The following is a 22,839-nucleotide window of genomic DNA, read 5'->3' on the forward strand; positions in this document are numbered from 1 at the left end:
TGATATGGATCAGGGTAGCTGAAGTAGTGAACAACTGTGAAAATTTAGTGCTGGGGCAATCCCAGAGTTGGTTTTTGCCCATACTTCCAGGAGTCTGCTGTAAATGTGAGAGCTAGTTCAACTGTTTGATTGTGGGTAGGGCTTTCAGCTAGAAGATACTTTCCTCACAAGAAGACACCAACATTTTACTGGGTCTTTATAAGTCTGGATCTCATCAGAGGTGATGGTGATTTTCTGTTTATGTAAGAGGTCTTATCTCAAAAGGGGGTTGAGGAAATCAGGCATGATCAAGAATGATCGAGTACAGGTTGTCATTAGGTTAAGAGGGTAGCAGGATTGAGAGTATGGGTTTATCAAACTAGCCTTGAAGGTTATTGTAGAGAGAATCTATTTCATACTGTATGGATGCAGCACCTGTTAATAAGATGCTGATTGACCTATAAGCTTAGGTAGGAACTAGAAAATGGGACATCCATTAGAGAGATTGAATTCTGGAAGAGAGAGAACCCCAGGGGAGATTTGTCCTGGGACATGAAGGAGGATAGACACATGAAAGCTGAGTAGCAGCAATGAGTCACATGGCAGAAGTTAGATGACAATAATGGGATATTAAGTTTTGAGGTAGTCAGAGAACTACCCAAAATTTATGGCCAAGGTGTTTGTAAATATAATAAAGCATCAAGTCATTATTTCTGGGAACAGGGGCACAGCATACAGTAAACAACCCACAACAGGTTACTATCCCCTTTCCCAGTGTTATGGGTCTAGGTTTGTTCAGAGATTCACTGGTCAGATCACGAGCATATTTTAACAAAGAAGAGGCTTTATTTAGATATCGGCACCAGCACTACACTTGTGCTTGGGATTCTCAAGATGAAGGTAGCCCTGAGCCATGAGTTTATAAAGGTAAAAATCATATGGTTACATTCTGGCTATCTGTTAGCACATATCTTACTATGTGCAAGAATCCTGTGTGTGTAAGCAGGAGCTCAATTTATTGAACAGATGTCCTGCAACTTTGGTTATCTTGAGCAATCAAAGCTGGTTTACAGAAATGGACAACATGGTTAGCATTGTGGCCTGTTACAAGAACAATAATTTCTGTTAAACTGTATAAGAACAAGAAATTGCAGGAATAGTTAACATTCCAGGAAGTTATTTGTTTTTGAGCAAGCTGGCTGACATAGCTTCTTCAGGCTAGACGTATTTTTTTTTTTCAAATTCCTTATGCACAGTAATTAGACTTTAAACATAATGTAAGCCATCACATTCCTCCTTGAGTTGTATCCTGAGTCAAACTCTTGACTCTGTAGTGGGTACCTGTTCATATTGGGATCTAATATAACTGGTTACGGCAGTAATTAGTAGAAGTAGAAGGGTTATGGGAACTGCTGTGACTAACAGTATACTTATTCAGGAGAATCCCGAAAATGAGAAGCAGAATCATTCTTTTTTCCTCCCTCTTTGTTTTGGGTCCTTTCTCTTTCTGCAATTTTTTTTGGAGTGTATCCAAATTACCTCTAATGATTCATGAGTAGCTTGCATAGAAATGACAATTTTCTTTTAAAGCCATATAATAACCTTGTTCTGCAGTTGGTTGAGCCCCCTGCCATACTGTAAAACCACTTCAGCTAATGATTCCTCTTGTTCTTCCATTGTTAATAGATTTTCTAATATGGATAGACCCTGGTCTATTTGAAGTCATAGGTTTTTGAGTTAATGTCTGGCCTATGCAATTCTACAATTCTAAGCTTATTAGGAGAGGTATGAGGAGGGGTGCTGCATATTTCTTTTGAGTAGGAAGGCTGAAAGGGTTTGTAAATATAAGTGCTGTCTTCCTCCTGGATCTTCATAAATGTACATCCAAGGAGACAAGAATACTAAGATGCAAAGCTTCATAGTTTTATGCATATGCTGTATAGATAAGTAAGAAAGCAACCAGTTAGCACATGCAAGTCAAACAGTTTCTGCTGGTCATATCTAATGTCAGTACATACATTTATGGTATTTACATTTCTTTCTTCAATTTGAGAGCCTCAGCGAGTACAACTAGTTCATCTTTTGCACCACAGTCCCTAGGGGAAGGGCTTTTCCCCAGAGGACATGTTCTATAGCCACACGGTCACAGTTCCACAGCTGTTTCAGTATACCTTATGTCTTCCTCGATAAAACTTCTGCCATCTGAGAACATTATAAAGTCTGGCTGCATCCATGGGTATGTCAGATCCCACTTCAATCCTTCCCATGTGGTGGTAATCTCAAGGCAGTCATGTTGGATGCTAGTGTCACTGGTCTCCAGTAGCAACGTGGCTGGACTTATGGCAGCTGTCTGAGGAAACTTCTCTCAGCTGATCTGAGAACAAGGCTTGATAATGGGTTGTACTGGAGTTAGTGATCCATATATCTGGGGTGGGGGGAGCTTCAACCAAGTATAGGGTCACTCTTAACAGATCTTGCCCCAGAATCAATTTATCTGCTTCCTTTGTCAAGAGGGCTGTGGCTGCTATAGCACTTCAGCCTGCTGCCACAGGATCCAATTTCTTGAGAGGTAGACAACAGGTTGCTGCCATGGCCCAAGTCTTTGTGTTAGGACCCCCCTGGGAAATGACTTTCATCTCATCCATAAACAAATGGAATGGCTTGGTAATGTCAGATAAGGCTAATGCCAGAGCTGAGGCCAGGGCCTGCTTCCACTCATGCAAAGCATGTTTCTCTGTTGGGGACCAAAGTCTTGTTCAGTACCCTGGGTAGCCAGGTATAGGAACTTGGCCAGCTTAGCAAATCTGGTCATCCAAAGTCAACAATATCTGCAGCCCCGACACATTCCCAGAGCTGTCTTTTTGTCTTGGGGGTTGGGAATCTGGGTAATCTTCCTCATAAGAGAGGAAATGTAGTCTCTTACCTTCCCACAGTTCATAGCTCAGGAAAAGAATTGTGCTTCTTTGCAGAGATTCAGTATCCCTGATGTTGTAGTATCTCCAATTGTTGGTCTGTGACATGGAGATAATCTTCCTCTGCTTCAGTTGTCAGCAGAAGACCATCCACATATTACACTCTCAGCAGTGAATGCCTGCAAATATCTGTGGAGTGCCTCATCAAAAAAGGTTGGAGTTTTTGAAACCCTGATGCAGCCCAGCACAGGTTAATTGGGCACTGGTCCCTTTGTCTATGTGCACCCATTCAAAACTGAGTATCAACTAACTTAACCTGGTCAGAAGAATACTGAAGAAAGCATCTTTTAGATCTAGTATAGTATAAACCTGCTTCTCCAGAGTGGCTAAACTCAGGAGTGTATGGATTTGGAACCATTGGGTGAATGTCCTATACAGTTCTGTTCACAGCCCAGAGATCCTGTACTGGCCAATAATTGCCTGTTCCCAGCTGTTTTTACAGGCAATAATTTTTTTTTTTAAGATTTATTTATTTTGTGTCGATGAGCACACTGTTGATGTCTTCAGATACACCAGAAGAGGGCATGAGATCCCATTACAGATGGTTATGAACCACCATGTGGTTGCTGGGAATTGAACTAAAGACCTCTGGAAGAGTAGTCAGAGCTCTTTAACCACTGAGCCATCTCTCCAGCCCGGCAGTAATGTCCAAAGGGAGTGGCAAGGGACTAACATGTTGGCTTCAAGTAGCTTATCAATTTAAACTTTAGTTCCCTGTTTTGCCTCCAATGTCATAGGGTGTCCCTTTACCTTAATGGGAGTAATGTTGCTTTTTAGTTCAACTATGACTGGGGGTTGGGGGCTGCAAGCTCCTGTGTGTTTGTCTCTGCCCAAACAGAAGGAAATTTCTGTTGTAGGTCTTCTAGAAGACCGATTTCTTCTCCAAAGGAGGGGTGTTTAATAATAATATATGGGGCTTTTTAAGTCAAACCTATTTCTGTCCTTAGTTTGTGAAGTAGGTAATGACTTCCCAGCAGATGATATGGGCATTTTAGGCATGAGCAGGAAAACATGGGTCACAGTCCCCTTCTCCAAGTACATAGTTCTAGTGGTCCAGGAGCAGATCTGTGACTCATTAGGTCCTAGGGTCACAGACTGTTTCTTACTCAGTGTGCCATCTGTCTGATTTAGAACTAAGTAAGTGACCCCATATTCACAGGGAAGTTGACAGGAACCTCCCACCTTTAGAGTAATTCTGGGCTAGGGTGGTGGCTGAACTCAGACCCCATCAGTCTGTATCTACCTGGAGCACTGATGCAATCTCTTGTGTTTTGGTTTGGGTATTCACTTTTCCCATGGCTAGTCCCTTCAGAGTAGGCAAATTGATCTTTTGTTGGGCATTTGTCTCTCTAGTGACCACTCATTACAGCGGGCACATTAAACTCTTCTCAAGGGGTCCTTTACTTGACATCTGTATTTCTTGGTTTCTTTCCTTCTTTTATAAGTCCTGTACGTGGAGGTCTCTCTTCCTGGAAGATTACCACCATAATCTTAGCTAATTTCCTGGTCTGCTTATCCTTTTCTTGTTCACTTGGGAGGCAATTTTAACTTCAAATCCTTCTATTCCTTGAATCTTGGAACATCTGATGTTGACTGAAAAAACAACAAAGAAGACCTATGTTAATAGCCTTCTGATTTTCTGGATCCTCTGGTTGATTGGAGTGTGAATCTGATAAGCTTCCTGACGGCAGTCCAGAAGAGCAGATGGGACTGATTCATTTGGGCCCTGGATTTCCTGACTTATCTTATTTAAACAAATTTGTAGGGTGCTCATCGGCAGCCCGGATACTACCCAAGAGTCTGCAGAAAGAGGTTAAGAGACTCCCTATCTTGTTCTGGATTCCAATCTGGTTGCCTAAAAGGAAAATAAACTTTCTCAATCAATGCAGGGTCACTGACTGGTCTCATGTGTTCACCCAAGACAAGCTTCTGCACTTCCTTTCCTGTAGGACCCTTTCCTTCTTTGGTGGTGAAGAGGGCATGAAGTAGCCACTGACAGTCCGCCTAAATTGGCCAACATGTATAGAACACCATTTCTAGCAGAGGGATTAAACTGTGGGGCTTCTCTGAGAGAGGTTCTACAGTTTCTAGTCATACAGATCAGTAGTGGAGAACAGAACATAAATTATCACAGATTGAGGGAGTTTTCTGCCTTTCCTATCCTGGAAGGGCCTCCCTCAAGGTGAGAGTGGCAAGAGATGGGGCCTCTGGGGAGGATCATGAAAGGGAGGCAAGGCTATCCTGCTGCTGGCAGCCCAAGGGAGGCCTGCTGTGCTTTTAAAAGAAGAGCAGGTGGGAAGGAGGCCTCCAAAAGGGAGTCAGGAGAGGACTGGGTGTCAGATTGAGAAACAGGAGAATGAACAGATGTTTGGGGTTGATCTGCCTCAGGTGTGAGCTGGACTCGGGAGTGGCTCTGGTGACATATATCTTTGCCTGGCTGGTGTTACAGGTGTATAGGATGGCAGCACAACTTCCTTGACAGGGCTGCTAGAACCAGAGGCCTAGGCTTGTCCTGCCCCTTAGTTTCACTTACATTTTTTTTTTTTTTTTAAATCTGGGATTGGGACTCCTCCACCAGGGACCTCCAGGCCAGAATGTGGGATGCTGGTCCAGGTGCCCTACTTTATTAAAGACTACATGTTGCCCTCTGTGTATAAGAGAAAGGTTGAAGGCGCCTTCAGCTGGCCAGCCCACCTGAAATGAAGACCAATCAAGGGTACAAAAAGGTAGCTAATTTTCCTGTATAGATCTGTTCTCTGGACTCCTGAGCTTTTCTCTGGAGACCCTTAAAAGGAGATTTTAGCAGGTTCATGGGGTTTTCTGGGCAGAAGAATTTTGATCCATGGTTTTAATTTTCTCAAGAACAATAAACAGCACAAGCAATGTACACAATACAAAAAAGGAAAGTTCTACAATCTGGTAGACTCAGAGAATCTGAACCTAACAGAGAGGACAGCATCCTAGCAGCCCCATTGACTCACAAGTTGACACTGCATTTAGCTTTTCCACAAGTCCCTAGGATTACTAGCTACAGAGAAACCTTACCCGAGGTGTTCAATGCCTCTTTCTTTTGCACAGTCTTTTTGCAAATTGGGAGCCCACCCAGGAATCCTCAATTCCCAGGCCTTTCTGACTACTCCCTCAGCTCCCAGGTCATTAGGTATAGTCAGTATCCTAAGCCTCACCTTGTGCAGTTTAGTCATCTAGAACCTGCCAGAGGCCTCCCAAGCCTGGGGGAGAAACAATTATTACAGAACAACCTCGAATGTACATCACAGAGAGTTTTAAGTGACAAATAACACAGAAAACTCACATCCTAGTTGGCAGTTGCAGGAAGAAGCAAGCAAGTAGTTAAACAGAAGCCAAGGACACGAAGTTAGCTGGGGTATTTCAACTCCTTGCTTTTAGAACATGGTTAGGTGCTTTCCCATGGAAGGGTGTGTGTGTGTGTGTGTGTGTGTGTGTGTGTGTGTGTGTGTGTGTGTGTGAGAGAGAGAGAGAGAGAGAGAGAGAGTGAGAGAGAGAGAGAGAGAGTGTTTTAGCTTAAAACAAAGATGGCTCCAGCCGAACTAAGATGAAGAGACCTTTGCCCTGTCACAAAGGAATAACCTCAAACTTCTCTAGTTAATCCAAAACCCAGCCTCCTCCCATGCTTTACTGTGGCTCTAGCTGCAATTAGAAGCAGGAAAGCGGGTAAACTGGGACTGGAAAAGCAGAGGTTAGCCCAACATGGTTAAGTAGGCCTCGGTTTCTCGGGTTCACACTGGCTTGGAGCTTAGTGGTCGAATCAGCCTTTCCAGCCAAGAGGAGGATTGGGCTCAGGGTCGACGCACTAAGAGCGCTCCAAACTTCCATCATAAGCTGGAGCTCGGCTGAAGGTAACACTGGAGCCTGTTCCTCCAGCCCGGGGTGGGGTCACCTCCAGGAGGGACTCATGAGGTGTCCACTCAGCTTCTCCATCAGGATGCAGCCCTCTAAATTCCTGAGCAGGGTCCGGCGCCCAGAGGTCCAAGCGCTGGGCGGAAGAAGCTGAAGAATCAGCTTCCTGCCGCCTGTCTGTCACGCCTGACCCGCTTCCGATTGGTCAAACCCTCAAGCCGGGCCCACCTCCTGCCCCGCCCTCCTGCGGATGGACAGGCCGAGGAGGCGGGGCTGCAGCGACTCCGCCCCTCGGCCACGGCGGGCGGGCCCGCCCAGCTGTCAGTTACGGGGGCGGCCCGGCAGGCGGGCGCTCGCTGGCTACCTCCTCGCTGGCTCGTGCTCGCAGCCTCTCGCCGCCTGTGGGGAAGTCGGGGCCGCCAAAGCCGCGTCCACCGCCGCCTCTTCCCCGCCCTCCTCCCGGCTCGGCTGCCGGCCCTCGCGCCCTCCAGTCGTGAGTAACCCGCATTGGGTGCGGAGAGTCCCCGCGGCGGCGGCGGCGGCGGCGGCGGCGGCTGGACAAACCATGTTTCGGAGGATCTTGCAGAGGGTAAGAGTGAAACCGTCCTTCCGGCAGCACGTGAGCGCGAGCGTCCGAGCCCTGGTCGCGGGCAGCCCGGGCAGGCGGACGGGGGTGCTCGGGGCTCCACTAGGCCCGGTGGCAGCGTGCGCCGAGGCCTGCAGGTCCTGCCGGAGCCGGGCTGCGGGTGGGGCGGGGCGCAGGCCGGAGCCCGGAGGCCCCAGGCCGGCTCCCGCGCGGGGCTGTCACCACGGGCTGGAGGGTGTGGTGCCCGCGCGTCCCTCCCCGCTCCCCGCCCGTGGGTGCTAGGCTGTGCTGGGCGGTGGGCGGCTGCCGGGCCCTTCCCTGCTCCAGCTTGCCTCCACTTACCCCACAACACACACCTGCCTCTCGACGCTCTGCTTCCTTACTCTTCTGCACCGTACAAGAGGGTAATGGGAGACCCGGCCTAGTGCTGGGACTTAAAGAAGCTTAACTGCCAAAGTGGAGAAGGAAGATATTACTCACTGTTGGAAACTTTCTTTTAAGAATTACAAGTGCATTTTCCTTTCCAAGACCCAGAGCCTCATTTTAGTTATCCAGGAATAAATGGATCAAAAGGCAAATGCACTCCAGTTTAGTTTCTACTGGGGCTTTCTCAATGTAAAATCTGGAAAATCTTGAGGGTAAAAAGGTAAGAGCGTTGGAAAGCCGTAGGTGTTTTGTTTAGGTACCAGTTCCTAGAATAACATAATTAAATTCTCTTCTAATAAGAGTTGCCTACTCAAGGTTTTGTTTTGGATGGCTTCCATTCGCTCACTTCTGAGACTGGTTAATGTAAAGAGATGTTACCTAAAGAGTAGGAGAATTAGTTCAAAGGACAGGAACTTAATGAATGTGTAGTACTTAGTTAAGGAATGTGCCAAGGAGGGTTGAGTCAGCTAGTACACAGGAAGGGAAGATTCTGTTTAGACAGCTTCTGTGAAACGTTGAAGTCATCTGGTCATGCATCAGAGGAAAAATAGTTAACTCCTGCCTCTGACCCTCTGGAGTGACATTTGAGTTCTTTTTTCCTTTTGCAATCGTTTTGGTAGTTTTTTGAAAATTTGATAAAGCGGTACTTTGGTAGCAAACAAGGGCATACCCTTTTCTCTCCTCATCAGTTGCCTTGTCTAAGAGTAAAGGCTTCTGTGCATGATTGATTATTATATGTATATATATATATATATAATATATTTGTCATAGTTACACAAAAGAAAAGGAGTTTGTGGTTTTAAAGTTTATCAACAGTGTTTTCTGATTTGGGAGTTGCTTCTGGTGGCTACAGTCTGACTTTCAAAAAATGTGGGTTGCTTTCCAGTTTTGAAGACCTGGGATTATGTGAAGGTCATTCTTAGTATTGTTTGTTTATCTGTTCTAGAAGTCTCTGTCAAGACCAACACATGGTGATTACTGTGGTTACTGCTGAGATGTATTACTGAATCCTCATATTTAAATAAACCAGATTGACAAATGGGCTTTTCAGCCTTGGAACTAGAGATTCTTGTGAGCAAGTCATTCTGTCCTAGTGGTGGCCTAGGATGTATTTGTCAGTAGTTAAGGTCATCCATACTTCTATTGAGTAAATGATAGCAACATTACTTCCAATATTATATCTGCTTTGAGGCAACCGAAATTATCTCCAGACTTTACCAAATGTTCTCTAGGGGCTAAATTGCCTCTGGTTGAGAGCCACCATCATGTATATGTGTATGTGTATATGATGTATATGGATATATCCATCAATAGAAAATCTTGAAATGTCTCTTATAGTTAATGTTCTCTTCTACAGTGTGTATGTTGAGCTTCAGTAGGATTCAGGCATAATGTTAGGAGCTATGAAATGGTTTTTAATAAGATGTGGCCCTCCCTTTAGAACTCAGTACCTGGTTGGGGAGGTGAACATCAAAAAGTAATTACAGTGCTGTGAACTGGAAGAATGAGGAATGCTCTGGGAGCTACTTTGGAGGAGGGTGTTAGGCAGTTATGATAAGCTTCGGGAAGGAGGGCATATTTATAGCTTGAGAGCAAAGGACATTGTCAGGCTGAGGGAATAGCCTTTATAAAAGTATGGGACCATTAAAGGAACAAAACATGCTTGGGGGAGATGAACAGTTAAGTTTAAGAAGTGAGATGGTATTCAGGGATGGGTGGGATATGAGGCTACTCTAGTGAGGAGTGACCAAATTAAGAGAGGAACCTGTAGCTCTTTGAAGGTGTTCAAGTCTGCCTTTGATGACGATAGGACTTGTGATCTATATTACTAATGTAGATCCTATACTGGGTGTTTTTTATTAACTCTACAGGTGTTTTTTGCTAACAGGTATAACATGAATCTTTAAATTTTGTAAATGTCAATTTTATTCACTTTGCCTGTCAACCTTATTTCTCAGCAATGGCATTAAGATACAAAACTGAAACTATACACACTGATTTAGAGCTTTGCTGAGCAGTCTCTACGCTTCTAACTACATCTCACTGCCCTTCACATCCTGTTTTTAGATGACCTTTTATTTTGACTATTATAATTTTCTTCTGATTGGTATACTTTAGATAACATTTTGAAAGACAAAGGACATTACACATATAATAAATTCTAGCTTAGTCTTTGAACATTACTAGGCAGTCCTTAGGATACATCACAGAAATTTTCTTCTTCCTCTTCTTCTATTAGCTTACTAAAGGTGTTATTGAGGCTTAGAAAAGTCTGGAAAGATGGTAATGGTGATTAAGACACTCTGATATGGATGTGAGGAGTAAGTATTTTGATTCAGATACTAGCCTCGTTACATTTCTGTTGCTGTGATAAACACCATGAACAAGGCAGCTTGTAAAAGAAGGTGTTTCATTTGTGTCTTACGGTTTCAGAAGTTAGAGCCATGACGGTGGAGCAGAGGCCTGGCCGCAGGGACAGCTGAGCACTCACATCTTTATGTACACTTCGGAGGCCTAGGGGAGACACTGGAAGTGGCCTGAGACTTTTGGAACCTCAAAACCTGCCCTCCACGCCCCATACCTCCTCCAAAAAGGCCACACCTCCTAATCCTTCCCCAACAGTTCTGTCAATCAGGGACCAAGTATTCAAATCCATACCTGTGGGGCACATTCTTATTCAAGCCCTCATAGATCCTTTGAGAAATACTTGAACTTAAGGCTCTCAGTGGCCAGAAAGAGGATCAGCATTTACATTAGGCAGTTTGCAAATTTTGTGCAACTTCTTTCTTAAAGAACACAGTGTGATCTAGTAATAGAACATTAGGTTTTCTTTTGCTAATAAATGTAAAATATTTCTAAGAAAGAATGTATTTAATTCAGAATGTAGAAATGGAAGCACTGTTTTGTTGGTAATTTGGTTTATCTCTGGTTTTACAAATCAGAAAGTAGAAAGTGAATGGGATGCCATGATTTATCTACATCAATGAAGTTGGTAGATTCCAAAGCCTATTAGAGACTAGAGCCATATTAAAAAATACATATTTATTTCTGTTCAACTTGCGTGCATGTATGTGTACCATGTTCATACGTGGTGCCAGTGAACACAGCAGAGCCCCTGGAAGTAGAGGTACAGACAGTTATAAACTGCCATGTAGTTATAGCAGTTGAACCCTGGTCCTCTCAGGGTGAGCAAGTAATCTTAACTACTGAGCAGTCTCTCCAGTTCCTATGGCCAAATTTTATAAATTCCCAATCCGTTCCCTTTTCCAAGAATTTTGCTTCCTTCTTCTCCTTACTGATCATTTTGTGTGGTTAGCATGGTATAAAACGTGGGAGAAATGTGAGGCCCAATTTTCTTTCAGGGACTGTCTTCGCGAAATGTTAAAGTATAGAGTTATTAAAGACTAATGTAGTATAGCAGAAAGGTCATCTTGGAAATACTGTCATTAGAGGGGGTCATGAAGAAAGCTCATGATCAGTGAGAGAAAGTTTTATGGCAGGAGAGGCGTTATGATGCAAGCAATGATGTAGAGAGGGTGGTATTTCTCTCTCCTGCTGTTATTCTTCCTTAGAATAATACCTTTTAACACCAAAACACTAAGTAGCAGTACTTATAGCAGTTGCTATGTGCTGAAAACTCAAGACAGCAGTGACTAGGCACATAGTTGCCTAAAACCAAGTGTCTTAGAGATAGAAGTGTATTTAAAGCAAAAAGGTGCTAAGAGGGAAGCTTGTAAAGTAATAGGAAAGAAACCCAACGCCGAGGTTCGATTGTTTGGGTCAGTTCCCAAGAGTGGATGGAAGTAGTCATATTTTTAAACAGTAAAACAGAAGATGTTGAAAACATTCTGTTAAGCTAGTATATTTGAGATATTTCTGTATGTGAACCATCTAAAATTGTTAAGACTTTGATTTTTTGTTCTTAAGTTTTTGGGATGTGCTTAACTCTAATGGCACACCTTAACTGAGCTAACTGCATTTCAGCCATTCATCGGTCTCATGTAGTTAGGGGCGCTGTTTTGAAAAGAATGGGTAGTTGAATATCAGCATACTATATCTTTAACTTTTCATCTGGAACAAAGTTTGAACTTAGAAAAAGTCATGAGAGTAAAGTAATGTGAAGAGCACCTTTCTCTGCTCTACTGTGCGGTGGTTTGAATGAGAACGGCTTCCATAGGCTAATACTTCTGAATGCTTGGTTTCTAGTTAGTGGACTCTTTAGAAGGTATAGCCTTGGGTGTGTGGCACTGGGGGTGGGCTTCCAGGTTTAAAAAGCCAAACCTGTCCCAGTTTCTCTGCCTGCAGCTTGCTGATCAGATGTAATCTTAGCTATTGCTCCAGTGACATGCCTACTTGCCTGCTCCTATGCCCTTAACCATGATAGTCATGGACTCACCCTCTAAAACTGTAAATTGTTTTGATTGTGGTGTCTCTTCACAGCAATACAATAGTAACTAAGACAACCCATATCTGAGTATTGCTAATATTTAACTTGATTTGCTTTAACATTTGTTACCTCATTACTCCAACTTCACAAGCCCTCTTAGTCTATAGTGTCAACAATGTTTAGAAGTCCAAAGTTCAAAGTCTCTTCTGAGATCCATACAGTCTCTTAACTGTAATCCCCTATAAAATCAAACTCAAAAAGCAGATCGTATACTTCTGACATCCCAGAATATACATTACCATTCCAAAATATCGTAGTAAGGAAATACTGGATCAAAGCAGGACAGAAAACTACCCGTGCAAATTCCAAACTCTGCATCTCCACATCAGATGTCAAAGCGCTCTTCAGATCTCCAACTCCTTTCATGTTTGATGGCTATAACAAACTTCTTTCTTTTGAGCTGGTCCCACTCCCTGTTAGCAGCCTTCCTCGGCAGGTATCCCAAGGCTCTGACATCCCTAACATCTTGGGGTATCCAAGGCAACTGGTAGCAAAATGCCTAAGAAAATCAACATGAAGGAGAAAAGATATATTTTAGCTTACAGTTTCAGAGACATAGGTCTTGTCAGTTGGCTCCATCACCATACATCATGGCAGAGATAACTTATTGGAGCACAGCTGCTTGCTTCATAGTGGCCAGCATGCAATGAGAAAGAGAGACAGAGTCAGAGACAAAGGGCCAAGGATAAGACATACCTGTCAAAGTACAGCCTGAGCAACATAGTTCCTTCAGCTAGGCTCCACCTCCTCATAGACCCTGCAGCTGCAGTTAATCCATTGATAAAGTTAGTGAGTGACTTTATCTAATCACTTCTAAATATCACCAGCGACTGGGGACAAAACTGTCACACATGAGTCTTTTTGTAAGACACTTCATATCCCCATTCATAAGCATGTCTGTAGGAGATGTCTGTGAAATAATAAATAAGCTTTTTCCAACTGGCCACTTAGTTCCCAACAGCAATCACACTGAGACGAATTATTTATTAGTTGCCAAGACCATAGCTTTGGCTCACTCCCTGACTAACTCATAATTTCTTTTAATCCATTCAAACCATTCTCTGTCTACCACTTGGTTAGTTACCTCTCCTTTCCTCCTGGCCTGCTTCTTCCTTAGCATCTTCCTCAGCAACTCCCTCTGAGTCTCTCTTGAATCTCTCCTTTATATCTCTCCTATTTCCCAGAATCCTCTCTTCCTGCCAGTGTTTCACCTCCTGTTTCCTGCCTCAGCTCCTTGGCCATCAGCTTGTTTTATTGACGGGTGATACTTCTAAGAGATTCTCTCTACAGATGTCTAGACTTTCAATTTTGCACATAGGACCTTAGTGCTCTGGTCCTTCATATCACTGTGGATATTCTCTCTGCTTACCTTTGTACACACAGAGACCTGACCATTTCTTACTAATTATTTTTCTCACAACCTAGGTTGTGATTTCTCAGATATCTCCCCCACCCCTTCCCCCCAGTCAATTAATACCAGGAGTTATTTGCTTTTAGTTTTATTCTCCAAAAGCATCTCATAGTACTTAACTGTTATAGTAAAATAGTAGTAATTTAATTTTTGGGTTGCTGCTCATGAGGGTAAGTTTGGAATAAATGGTCAGACTTTCTGAAAGCTAGCTGATGTATCTGTAACTTGAACATAGTGTCTGCTTTACAGGCTTACATGGTACTAAGTGGAGGAATGTTCATTATGTGCTTGCTCACCATGCTAGCCAACGTTTTGACAAATGTTATGTAATTTTGGTTTTATTATGTATCTTTAGCAAATACATTTCTCCTTTGTCTTCCCTTCCCTCATTTTCTTCTCTCCAACTATCTTCATTTTTTCGTCTTTCCTTCATGGTTACATAGCCCAGACTGGCTTTGTTCTTGAGGGCTTCCTGCCACATCTACCTAAGTGCGAGATTGAAGGTCACACCAAGTATTACTGCACTATTTTTGCAGTTTATTTATTTCATTTCTCCCTTCCTAAATTTTGGAGTCCTTAGTCTGGAGATTTTGAATAGCTGAGATGATGGGTGAATAGGCAAAGGTTAGGAAGCAGGTAGAAGAATATTTGAGAGGAAGATGCTCTGTGGACAGCTGGAATACATGTCATGCATTTGGAGAGAAGTGGAGGGACGTATTAGATGTGTATGAATGTTGAAGGGAAGTCAGTTTCAATGAGGACTGAGAATGCCACTGAGATATCTACATCACATTCACTCACTTTCAAGAGAATCTTAAAGTGGGATAATAAATGAACAAGGACACAGAAACAAGCAGGACAGACCAGTAATCCTCTAAGAATGGAGGAAAGGAAGTGCAGAGTAATGAAGTATTACATTCGTGGTAGTTACCTGTCATCCTTAAAGCATGTTCTAGCACTGCTTATTTGATATTTATTAAAAAGCTTTAATTTCAAAGAATTTAGAAAGGGTTTTGTGTGTGTGTGTGTGTGTATTTATCTGTGAATATATGGGTTCACATGTGTCTGTGTGTTTGTGGGATCCAGAGGAGGGTGTTGGATCTTTTGGAGCTGGAGTCACAGTTGTTTGTTAGCTTGGGTGCTGGGCTATGAACTCTAGTCTTCATGATTGAGCAACTAGTGCTTTTGGCCTTTCTGCTTTTAAATTTTTTTTCTAAATCTGTCTTTATCTGTCTGTCTATATCTATGTATTTGTGTATGCATGCGTTCATCTATCTATCTGTCTGTCTGTCTATCTATCTATCTATCTATCTATCTATCTATCTATCTATCTATCTATGAATGAGAAGGAGAGCAAGTGCATGCATGAGCATGTATCTGTGTGAACAAGCTGTGGTATGCATATGGAGGTCAGAGGACAATTTGGAGTCAGTGATCTTCTACCATGTGTTCCAGGGATAAAACTCAGATCAGCAGGCTTGGTGGCAGGTGACTACCCACTGAGCCATACTTCTGGCCCACCCTGTTGTTTTAAAAAATTGTTAACTATGATGGTTAGTATTGTGAACTGGACACATAGGAAGAAAGCCTTCCAGAGCAGCTTTGAGGAATTGTTTGGGTTAAGGTGAGCCTTTGAGAATGTCTACAGGGGGTTGTCTTAAGTTAATTGCTGTGAAAAGACCCATTTTAATTGCGGGTGGGATTGTTCACGCGGTAGGGGATCCTGGACTGTATAAAATGAAGAGGGCAAGTGGAGCTCTAGCATGCATGGTTCATTTTACACCATTCATGCCAGTAGGTGCAATTCAGTAAAAAGCCAGATACCTTTCTCATTTCAGTTTTTAATACCAAACCATGGTTAAGTTTTATATAAGTGCAAATGTGTAAGTTTTCCAGGGTCTCCAGTGGTATTTTATTTGAACTTTCATATGTAAATAATACTTTAAAGTTTTTTAAGGATTTATAGCTTTATACCATTGTACAGTCTGGTTTTGTGTACAACTTGACACAGACTAGACTCATCAGAGAGGAAGTAGTCCCAGGTGTGGAAATGCCTCTGTGAGACCCAGCTGTAAGGCATTTTCTCAATTAGTGATCAATGGGGGAGGGCCCAGCCCATGGTGGGTGGGACCATCTCTTGGCTAATGGTCCTGGGTTCTATAAGAAAGCAGTCTGAGCAAGCTATGAAGAACTAGTCAATAAGCAGCGCCCCTCCATGGCTTCTGCAATGCTCCTGCCTCCCAGGATCCTGCCCTGTTTGAGTTCCTGTCCTGACTTCCTTCAAGAGAAGTGTAAGTCAAATAAATCCCTTTTTCCCCAACTTATATTTTGGTCATGGTATATTTGTTGAAGCAATAGAAACCCTAAGTAAGACAACCATTCTGTGCCAAAATACATTTAAGTGCTAGGTCTTATTATTAATTACTTAAAAAAAATAAAAACAAATCCCAGAATCTCACTTTGTAGCCTAGGGTGATTTGGAACTCACTATGTTGTCCAAAGTAACTTCAAATTCCCAGCAACTCCTGGCTGGAATTCCCAGCAACTTTGAGTCCTGGGATTATAGTTGTGAGCCCTCACACTGGGCTAAAATTATTTTAAATAATAAATCTATACGTTTCATTTTGAGAGTAAATGACAGGAATCAAGAAAATTTGAAAAGTTCAAAAAATTTACAAGTAGTATAGGGATGTGATACAGAGCATGTTTAATATTTAAAACACAAACATTGAAGCCAGATGGAATCTCAGCCCTACTTATTATTATGTTTGCAGTTTTCATTGTCTTTGGGGAGTCAATACTTTGTACTCAAGTCAGCAAGCTGGCAGCAAGCATCTTTAACAACTGAATTATCCCTCTAGCCCTGTATTTGTGATCTTAACAACTAAGCTAGCTTCTCCGACCTTACATTTCCCCCCACTGACTAAGTGAGAACTACCCTTTGTTCTCAGCATTGTGAGTATTCAGTGATATAAAAGTATTTGGAGTTGTGATTGTTATAACCTTTGTATATTAGCTATTATTATCATTAGCTTATTACAGAATACTCCCTTGGGTCAACTACCCCTGATATTTATTTAATATAAAACTCACTTTTTTATGTAAATAATTTTGAAAATGTAGATGATAATAGAGGAAGTTGGAATTCTGTGCATTGTAATAAAAATCTTGCTCAAAGTTATTTTGATTTCCTTAAGCTTTGATTTTAAGCTTAGAGATTTTAAGCTCAGAGAAAGCAGAGAATTCACTTAGTTCTGGTTTTACCTCTGCTACCAATATGATATTAGAAAATTGCTCATCTTCCTTTTCCCCACCTGTCCATGAAGGTTCTAACTGGCAGATCTCTTAAGTTGTTTTCAGGCTAAAGGTTTTAGTTAAAAACAAGGAAGAACCATGATTTTTGCTGACCATTTGCAAATCTACAACATAGAATTTTTGGTATGTTATATATAAAAATCTTGAAATGTTTTGTTCTTTTTTGTCACCTTTGTTAAGAAAAGGCAGTGGTCTTCGGCAAAGCCAGGATCCAGTGAGAAAATCTGCTACCTGCCAGGTAGTAAGTTTGTTTCAGAAGATATGGACCTTCTTTTCTAACCGAGACTCCTCTTTCCCCAGGACAGCTTTCTATGGCATCCCACAGTATTGTGACACCTACCTCTCCATTTAGGGTAGAGACACACTTCCCATTGCCCAGAGTTAAGGCTGTGAATGACTCCTAACTTCTCTCCTGTCCTCTCTTGTCCTCTCCTCTCTCCTCTCACCTCCTCTTCTTTCCCCTCCTCTCCCCTCCCCTTATTTCTTGAGTGTCATAGCAAACAAAAGCAGCCCTCCAACCCCACAAGATTATACCCTCTTTCTGGAAGCAGCCTATATTTTGTTATTAGCGGATGTGACGGATAGAGAGAAATATCCCTTTGCTTTAGTGAGGGACTGATGCGAAGGACTGTCCCAGTTTTAGAACTTAGCAGGCATATGCTGCAGCTGCCATTGCAGATCTGTCACTGTTCAGTACTGATCAGCCTCTCCCTTTACCCAGTACTTCTTCCCCGGTGTACTCGGTGTTGCCCTTGAGATCATGTCCTGATAAAGTTCTTGCATGTAGAGTTCACTCCAAGTGCATCTCCTTGGGAACAGGAATTATGACAGCCACCTACAATTTGAGTAGATATTGATTTTATGAGTTCTCTGTTCTAGTTTTTGAATTAATTTTTCTTATTTATTTTCTTTCTTATTTATTTATTTTCTTTCTTATTTATTTATTTTCTTTCTTATTTATTTTCTTTCTTATTTTCTTTCTTTCTTTCTTTCTTTCTTTCTTTCTTTCTTTCTTTCTTTCTTTCTTTCTTTCTTTCTTTCTTTTGAATTGGATATACCAAGGATTAAACCCAGTGCCTCATGTAATTGAAGAAGGCGTCCACTGAGCATCCCACTCTTGTGTTGAAATTGACAGCCTGTGTTTTATACAGGTGTCTATAGCCAGTAGATTAGAATTTGTTAGGTTATAAAGTATTGCATAATAGTTTTCAGTTCTACAAGCTGAACTTTGAGTAGACACATGAATGCCATATTCTGAAAATTAATAGCGTGTGCGTGTGCGTGTGTGTGTGTGTGTGTGTGTGTGTGTGTGTGTATATACGTGTGCGTGGGTGCCATGCTGGCATGTGCAGGTCAGAGGACAGCTTGTAGGTGTTGTTTCTCATCTTCCATACTATTATGTGGATCTCAGGTATTGAACTAAGTAAGGTTGTTAGGTTTGGTGTCAAGTACCTTTCCTCTCTGAGCCATCTTGCTGACGCTAATCTTTTATTAATATATGAAAGCAGGTCTTGGAGTTGAAAATATTAATTTCCTTCTGCAGCTGAGTGAGTGCAGAGACTTGGAGGCTGAAGCAGAAATGGGACCTTTTGCCCCTAGCCACTGGAGGAAGCTCTCTAAACAGGTCAGAAGCTTTAGGCTCATGGATCCTCCAGCAGCTGCCCAGGCAGGCTTTAAGAGAGTCTTCTTTCCTCTGATGAGCAGGAGTGGTGGAAACTGAACTCCGCTTCTCCGGAGGAGTAGAGGAGCGTCTAGGGTGGAGCTCCCGGCTGTAGCAGAGAACTTGGCTTTCCTTCCTTTTTTTCTCTGTTGGCCCTTGTAGCAGTTCTGGCTCTGTAGCTCTGGAAGGTCCAAATTTATGATAGTACCAGGGTGCCTGCCAGGCCTTGTTTGGCTGAATGTGGGTATGCAAATGTGAAAAAGTAGGATCAAACAGGAAACAATTGTCAAACATGATGGGGGAGGGAAAGAACTCTGAGTTGTCCCAGAGTTGCTGAAAATTCACAAGCAGGCCCTGTGATTTTTGTCTCTGAAGAGGTAGAGACACTTGTTAGAAAGTTCTGGACTGTTTTTGTTTGGTACAATGACTTTTGTAGGCTGTTTATTGCTTCCCTGAAGGGAGAGGGAGGGAGAGCGAGAGAGGGAGGGAGGGAAAGAAGGAGGGAGGGATTGCACATGTATACATGTGCCTGTATGCTTTTTGTGATTACTGGGGCTGCACTGGCATTTATCAGCACTCTCTTCTCTCTAGCTCCTTTGCCCTCAGTATTTCAGCCTGCTAGTTATCAGAAAACTCTACATGGGGGCAAACACACAGATACACACACACACACACACACACACACACACACACACACACACACACACGCACACACATACACGAATGCACGTTTGAGGTCTTCTTGTGTCTCTGGTTGTTTTACTGTTAGCTGAAGCAAATTGCATGGACAGCCTAGAATTAATGTAAGAAAGACTTACTACACTAAGAGAGTTACAAGCATTAAAACACAGATGAAATCTAAACTCTAACACAGCTCTCAGGGTAGGTATATCTACAGAGAAATATAAATAAGTACATAGTAGAATTTAAAGAATGGAAGTGTTCTTTAAAAAAAATTATGTGCCTAAGTGTTTTGCCTGCATATATGTTTGTGCAGCACATGCACGTATGGTTTTGTGAAGGCTAAAAGAAATCGTCAGGAGGCCCTATGCAAGTGGAATTAAAAGACGGTTTTGAACTGCTGTATGAGCCCTCTTGAAGAGGAACCAGTGCTCCTAAGCACGGGGCCATCTCTCTACCTGTGAAAGTATTTCTTATCTGAAAGGAGAGAGTCAGAGTTTTTTTTTTTTTTTTTTTTTTTTTTTTTTTTTTTTTTTTTTGATATCATTTGAGTCAGAAAGACTAATTTCACCATCATTTGCATTTTTAAAATTTTCATTCCTTCTGTATGTATCAACTGAAAACTTTATGTAAAGAAATTTGCAGCACTTGGGAAGCTGAGGCAGGAGTATCATACATTTAAGGTCAGTCTGAACTATGCAGTGGGATCTGCCTTAAAAAGGAACAAACAAAAATCCTTAAACCAAAAACCAAACCAAAACAATGAAACAACTTTTACTAAATGTTAGAGCTGATTTTGACCCTGAGTTTCACTGTATTCCAGGAAGACAGAATAAGTTTTTCTTCGTTAATTTATGTATTCACTTTACAACTCAGTCACAGCCCTTCCCCCACCCCATACTTCCTTGCTCCTGCCCTCCCTTCTCCCATTTCTGGGAAGGGGGGCCCCCACCATTCCACCCAACCCTGGTACATCAAGTCACTGTCGGACTGGACGCATCCTCTGAGGTCAGACAAAGCAGCCCAGTTAGGGAAACAGGATCCACAGGCAGGTAACAGAGTCATGGACAGTCCTCACTCCAGTTGTTGGGGGACCCTCATGAAGACCAAGCTGCACATCTGCTGCATATATGTACAGGGTAGGCCGAGGTCCAGCCTGTGTCTGCTCTTCATGCTGATCACTTACTTCGTTTTTCTATCCTAAAGAGAACTCATGGAGTTTTAAAACAGTGTGCTTCTCAAGAGTACGTCTGCATTCTAGTGAAACTGGGCAAGAGCGAGAGGTCTCCCACGTGTGCATCGTCTTCTCTGTCATCTGCACCCTGTGTAGCTGGATCTTTGCCACAACAGATGGACTTTCATTCATGCATTATTGCAGTCTTAGAGTATAGTACATTAGGGCTCACTGTTGGTATTGTAGACCGTGTTCCCAAATTCATGATGGTGTGTATCTACCATACTACCACAGTGTGGTGAGTTGAATAAAAAATGGCCCCCATAGGCCCATAGGGAGTGGCACTATTAGGAGTTGTGTCCTTGTTGGGATAGGTATAGCTTTGTTGGAGGAAGTGTGTCACTAAGGAGTGGGGTTTGAGGTCTCAGATGCTAGTCTCAGATGAGGTCTAGTGTAACTCTTTTCTTGTTGCCTAGGGATCCCAATGTAGAACTCTTGGCTCCTCTCCAGTACCATGTCTGCCATGACAATAATGTATTAAACCTCTGAACCTGTAAGCCAGCCCCAATTAAATGTTGCTGTGGTCAGGATGTTTCCTCACAGTAGTAGAAACCCTAAGAAACACACTGAGTTTTGCTTCCCTAAAAATTTTGTGTGATCTAATTACTTTTTCTTTTTTACTTTTTCTTGAAAATGGATTTTTTTCTCTCATAATATATCCTGATTAGGGTTTCTCTTTTATTTACTCCTCCCAGTTCCTTTCCACTTCCATCCCGTCTCAATCTGTCCCCCTTCTGTCTCTAAAAGCAATCAGGCTTCTAAGGGATAGTAATACAATAAAATGTAGTAAGATAAAACAAAAGCTAACTCATCAGAATAGGACAGAAGAAACAAGTAGAAGGAAAAGAATTCAAGAAAATTCACAAGAAATAGATATGGATGCCAAGATGCACTCATTCGCACACTTAAGAAACCCATAAAAACACTAACCTGGAAGCCATAATATATGTGCAAAGAACTGTAGAGTAAAAAGAGAGAAGAAAATTTAAATAAAATAAAAATAAGATAAAATTAAAAAAAGGGAAACCATTTCATGTGACATTATGAAATAAAGAACTTCCAACGATGCCATTGAGTTCTTTGATGGTTGACCATCCACCGCTAGGCGTGTACTCTATCCTCAAGAGTGGTTTGTTTACCCAGGGAGACTCCCCTGGAGAAAACTAACTGTTCATTTGCAGTTGGTTATCAGTCAGAGTTGCTTCTGGGCTAGGGATGGGGGCATGTGCCTACTTCTCTTCTCAGTTCCTAGGACCCCACCTGGTAGTCTCTGAGCTCACATGTGCATAGATGCTGTTGATTTAGAGAGCTCTGTTTGTCTTGGTGCCCTCCATCCCCTCTGGCTTTATACTCTGTCTCCTCTTCCACATGGTTCCCTGCGTCCTGAGGTGGGATTTGATGGAGATACCCAGTTTGGGCCAAGTGTTCCAAGGCCTCTCACTCTGCATAATGTCCGGGTGTGGGCCTCTGCTGCAGAACAAAAGCTTCTCTGAGCATGGTTGAGCAAGTCACTGATCTGCTTCCTTGGCTGGAGTGTTTCTTTCCTTTTCTTTATTCTTAGCAAACACTAATCTTTCAATTGGCTCCATAGTTTTACCTTTTCCAAATCATATGATTAGAATCATACAGTACAGAATCTTTTCAAATTGATGACTACCATTCCTTCTCCTCCTCTTCTTTTTCTTCTTCCTCCTCCTCTCCTCTCCCCTTCCTTCCTTCCTTCCTTCATTCCTTCCTTCCTTCTTTCCTTTTTGAGATTCTTTAGTCTGGGCTGTCCTGGAGCTCCCTCTGTAGACCACGTTGGCCTTGAACTCAGAAATCCACTTGCCTCTGAGTGCTGGGATTAATGGCGAGTGTGACTACTGCATGTTCAGTCTGTCAGTCTCCTTTAAGAAGGAGACTTCAAGCTGGAGATAGAGTTCAGTGATGGAGCATTTGCCTTTGTCATGTTAGGGGTGTCCCTTGTATTCTTAATCTCTCTGGAACTTTTACTTGAAAGGGTATTGGATTTTGCCAAATATTCTTTTTGGCATTTAAAGAGATGATCGTATGGGTTTTCTCTTTCAGTTTATTTATATGGTGGATTACATATACTGATTTTTATATGTTAAACTATCACTGCATCTCTGGGATGAAGCCTACATGATCATAGTAGATGATGTTTTTAATGTATTGAATTCAGTTTGCAAGTATTTTATTGGGTGTTTTTGCATCTATGCTCATTAGAGAAATCTGGGTTTGGGATGATT

General features: G+C 42.4%; 1 protein-coding gene across 6 annotated transcripts in view; it reads left to right on the top strand.

Annotated features, from left to right (window-relative positions):
• Positions 1–22,839, top strand: part of Eea1 (early endosome antigen 1) — a 167,528-nt gene that overhangs the window by 43,118 nt on the left and 101,571 nt on the right. For 2 of the 6 annotated variants that reach the window (XM_039080104.2, XM_063263460.1), the window contains exon 1: positions 7,144–7,419. The exons of 2 other annotated variants lie outside the window; for them this stretch is intronic. In XM_039080104.2, coding sequence (XP_038936032.2) covers positions 7,396–7,419 — 24 coding nt within the window. In that variant the 5' untranslated portion in view covers positions 7,144–7,395. Of the gene's footprint in view, positions 1–467; positions 7,420–22,839 lie in introns of those variants that run through there. 2 more of the 6 variants (XM_063263461.1, NM_001427400.1) reach the window with 2 other exon arrangements.

This window comes from Rattus norvegicus, chromosome 7 (assembly GCF_036323735.1).
Source record: "Rattus norvegicus strain BN/NHsdMcwi chromosome 7, GRCr8, whole genome shotgun sequence".
NCBI classification, from domain to species: Eukaryota; Metazoa; Chordata; class Mammalia; order Rodentia; family Muridae; genus Rattus; species Rattus norvegicus.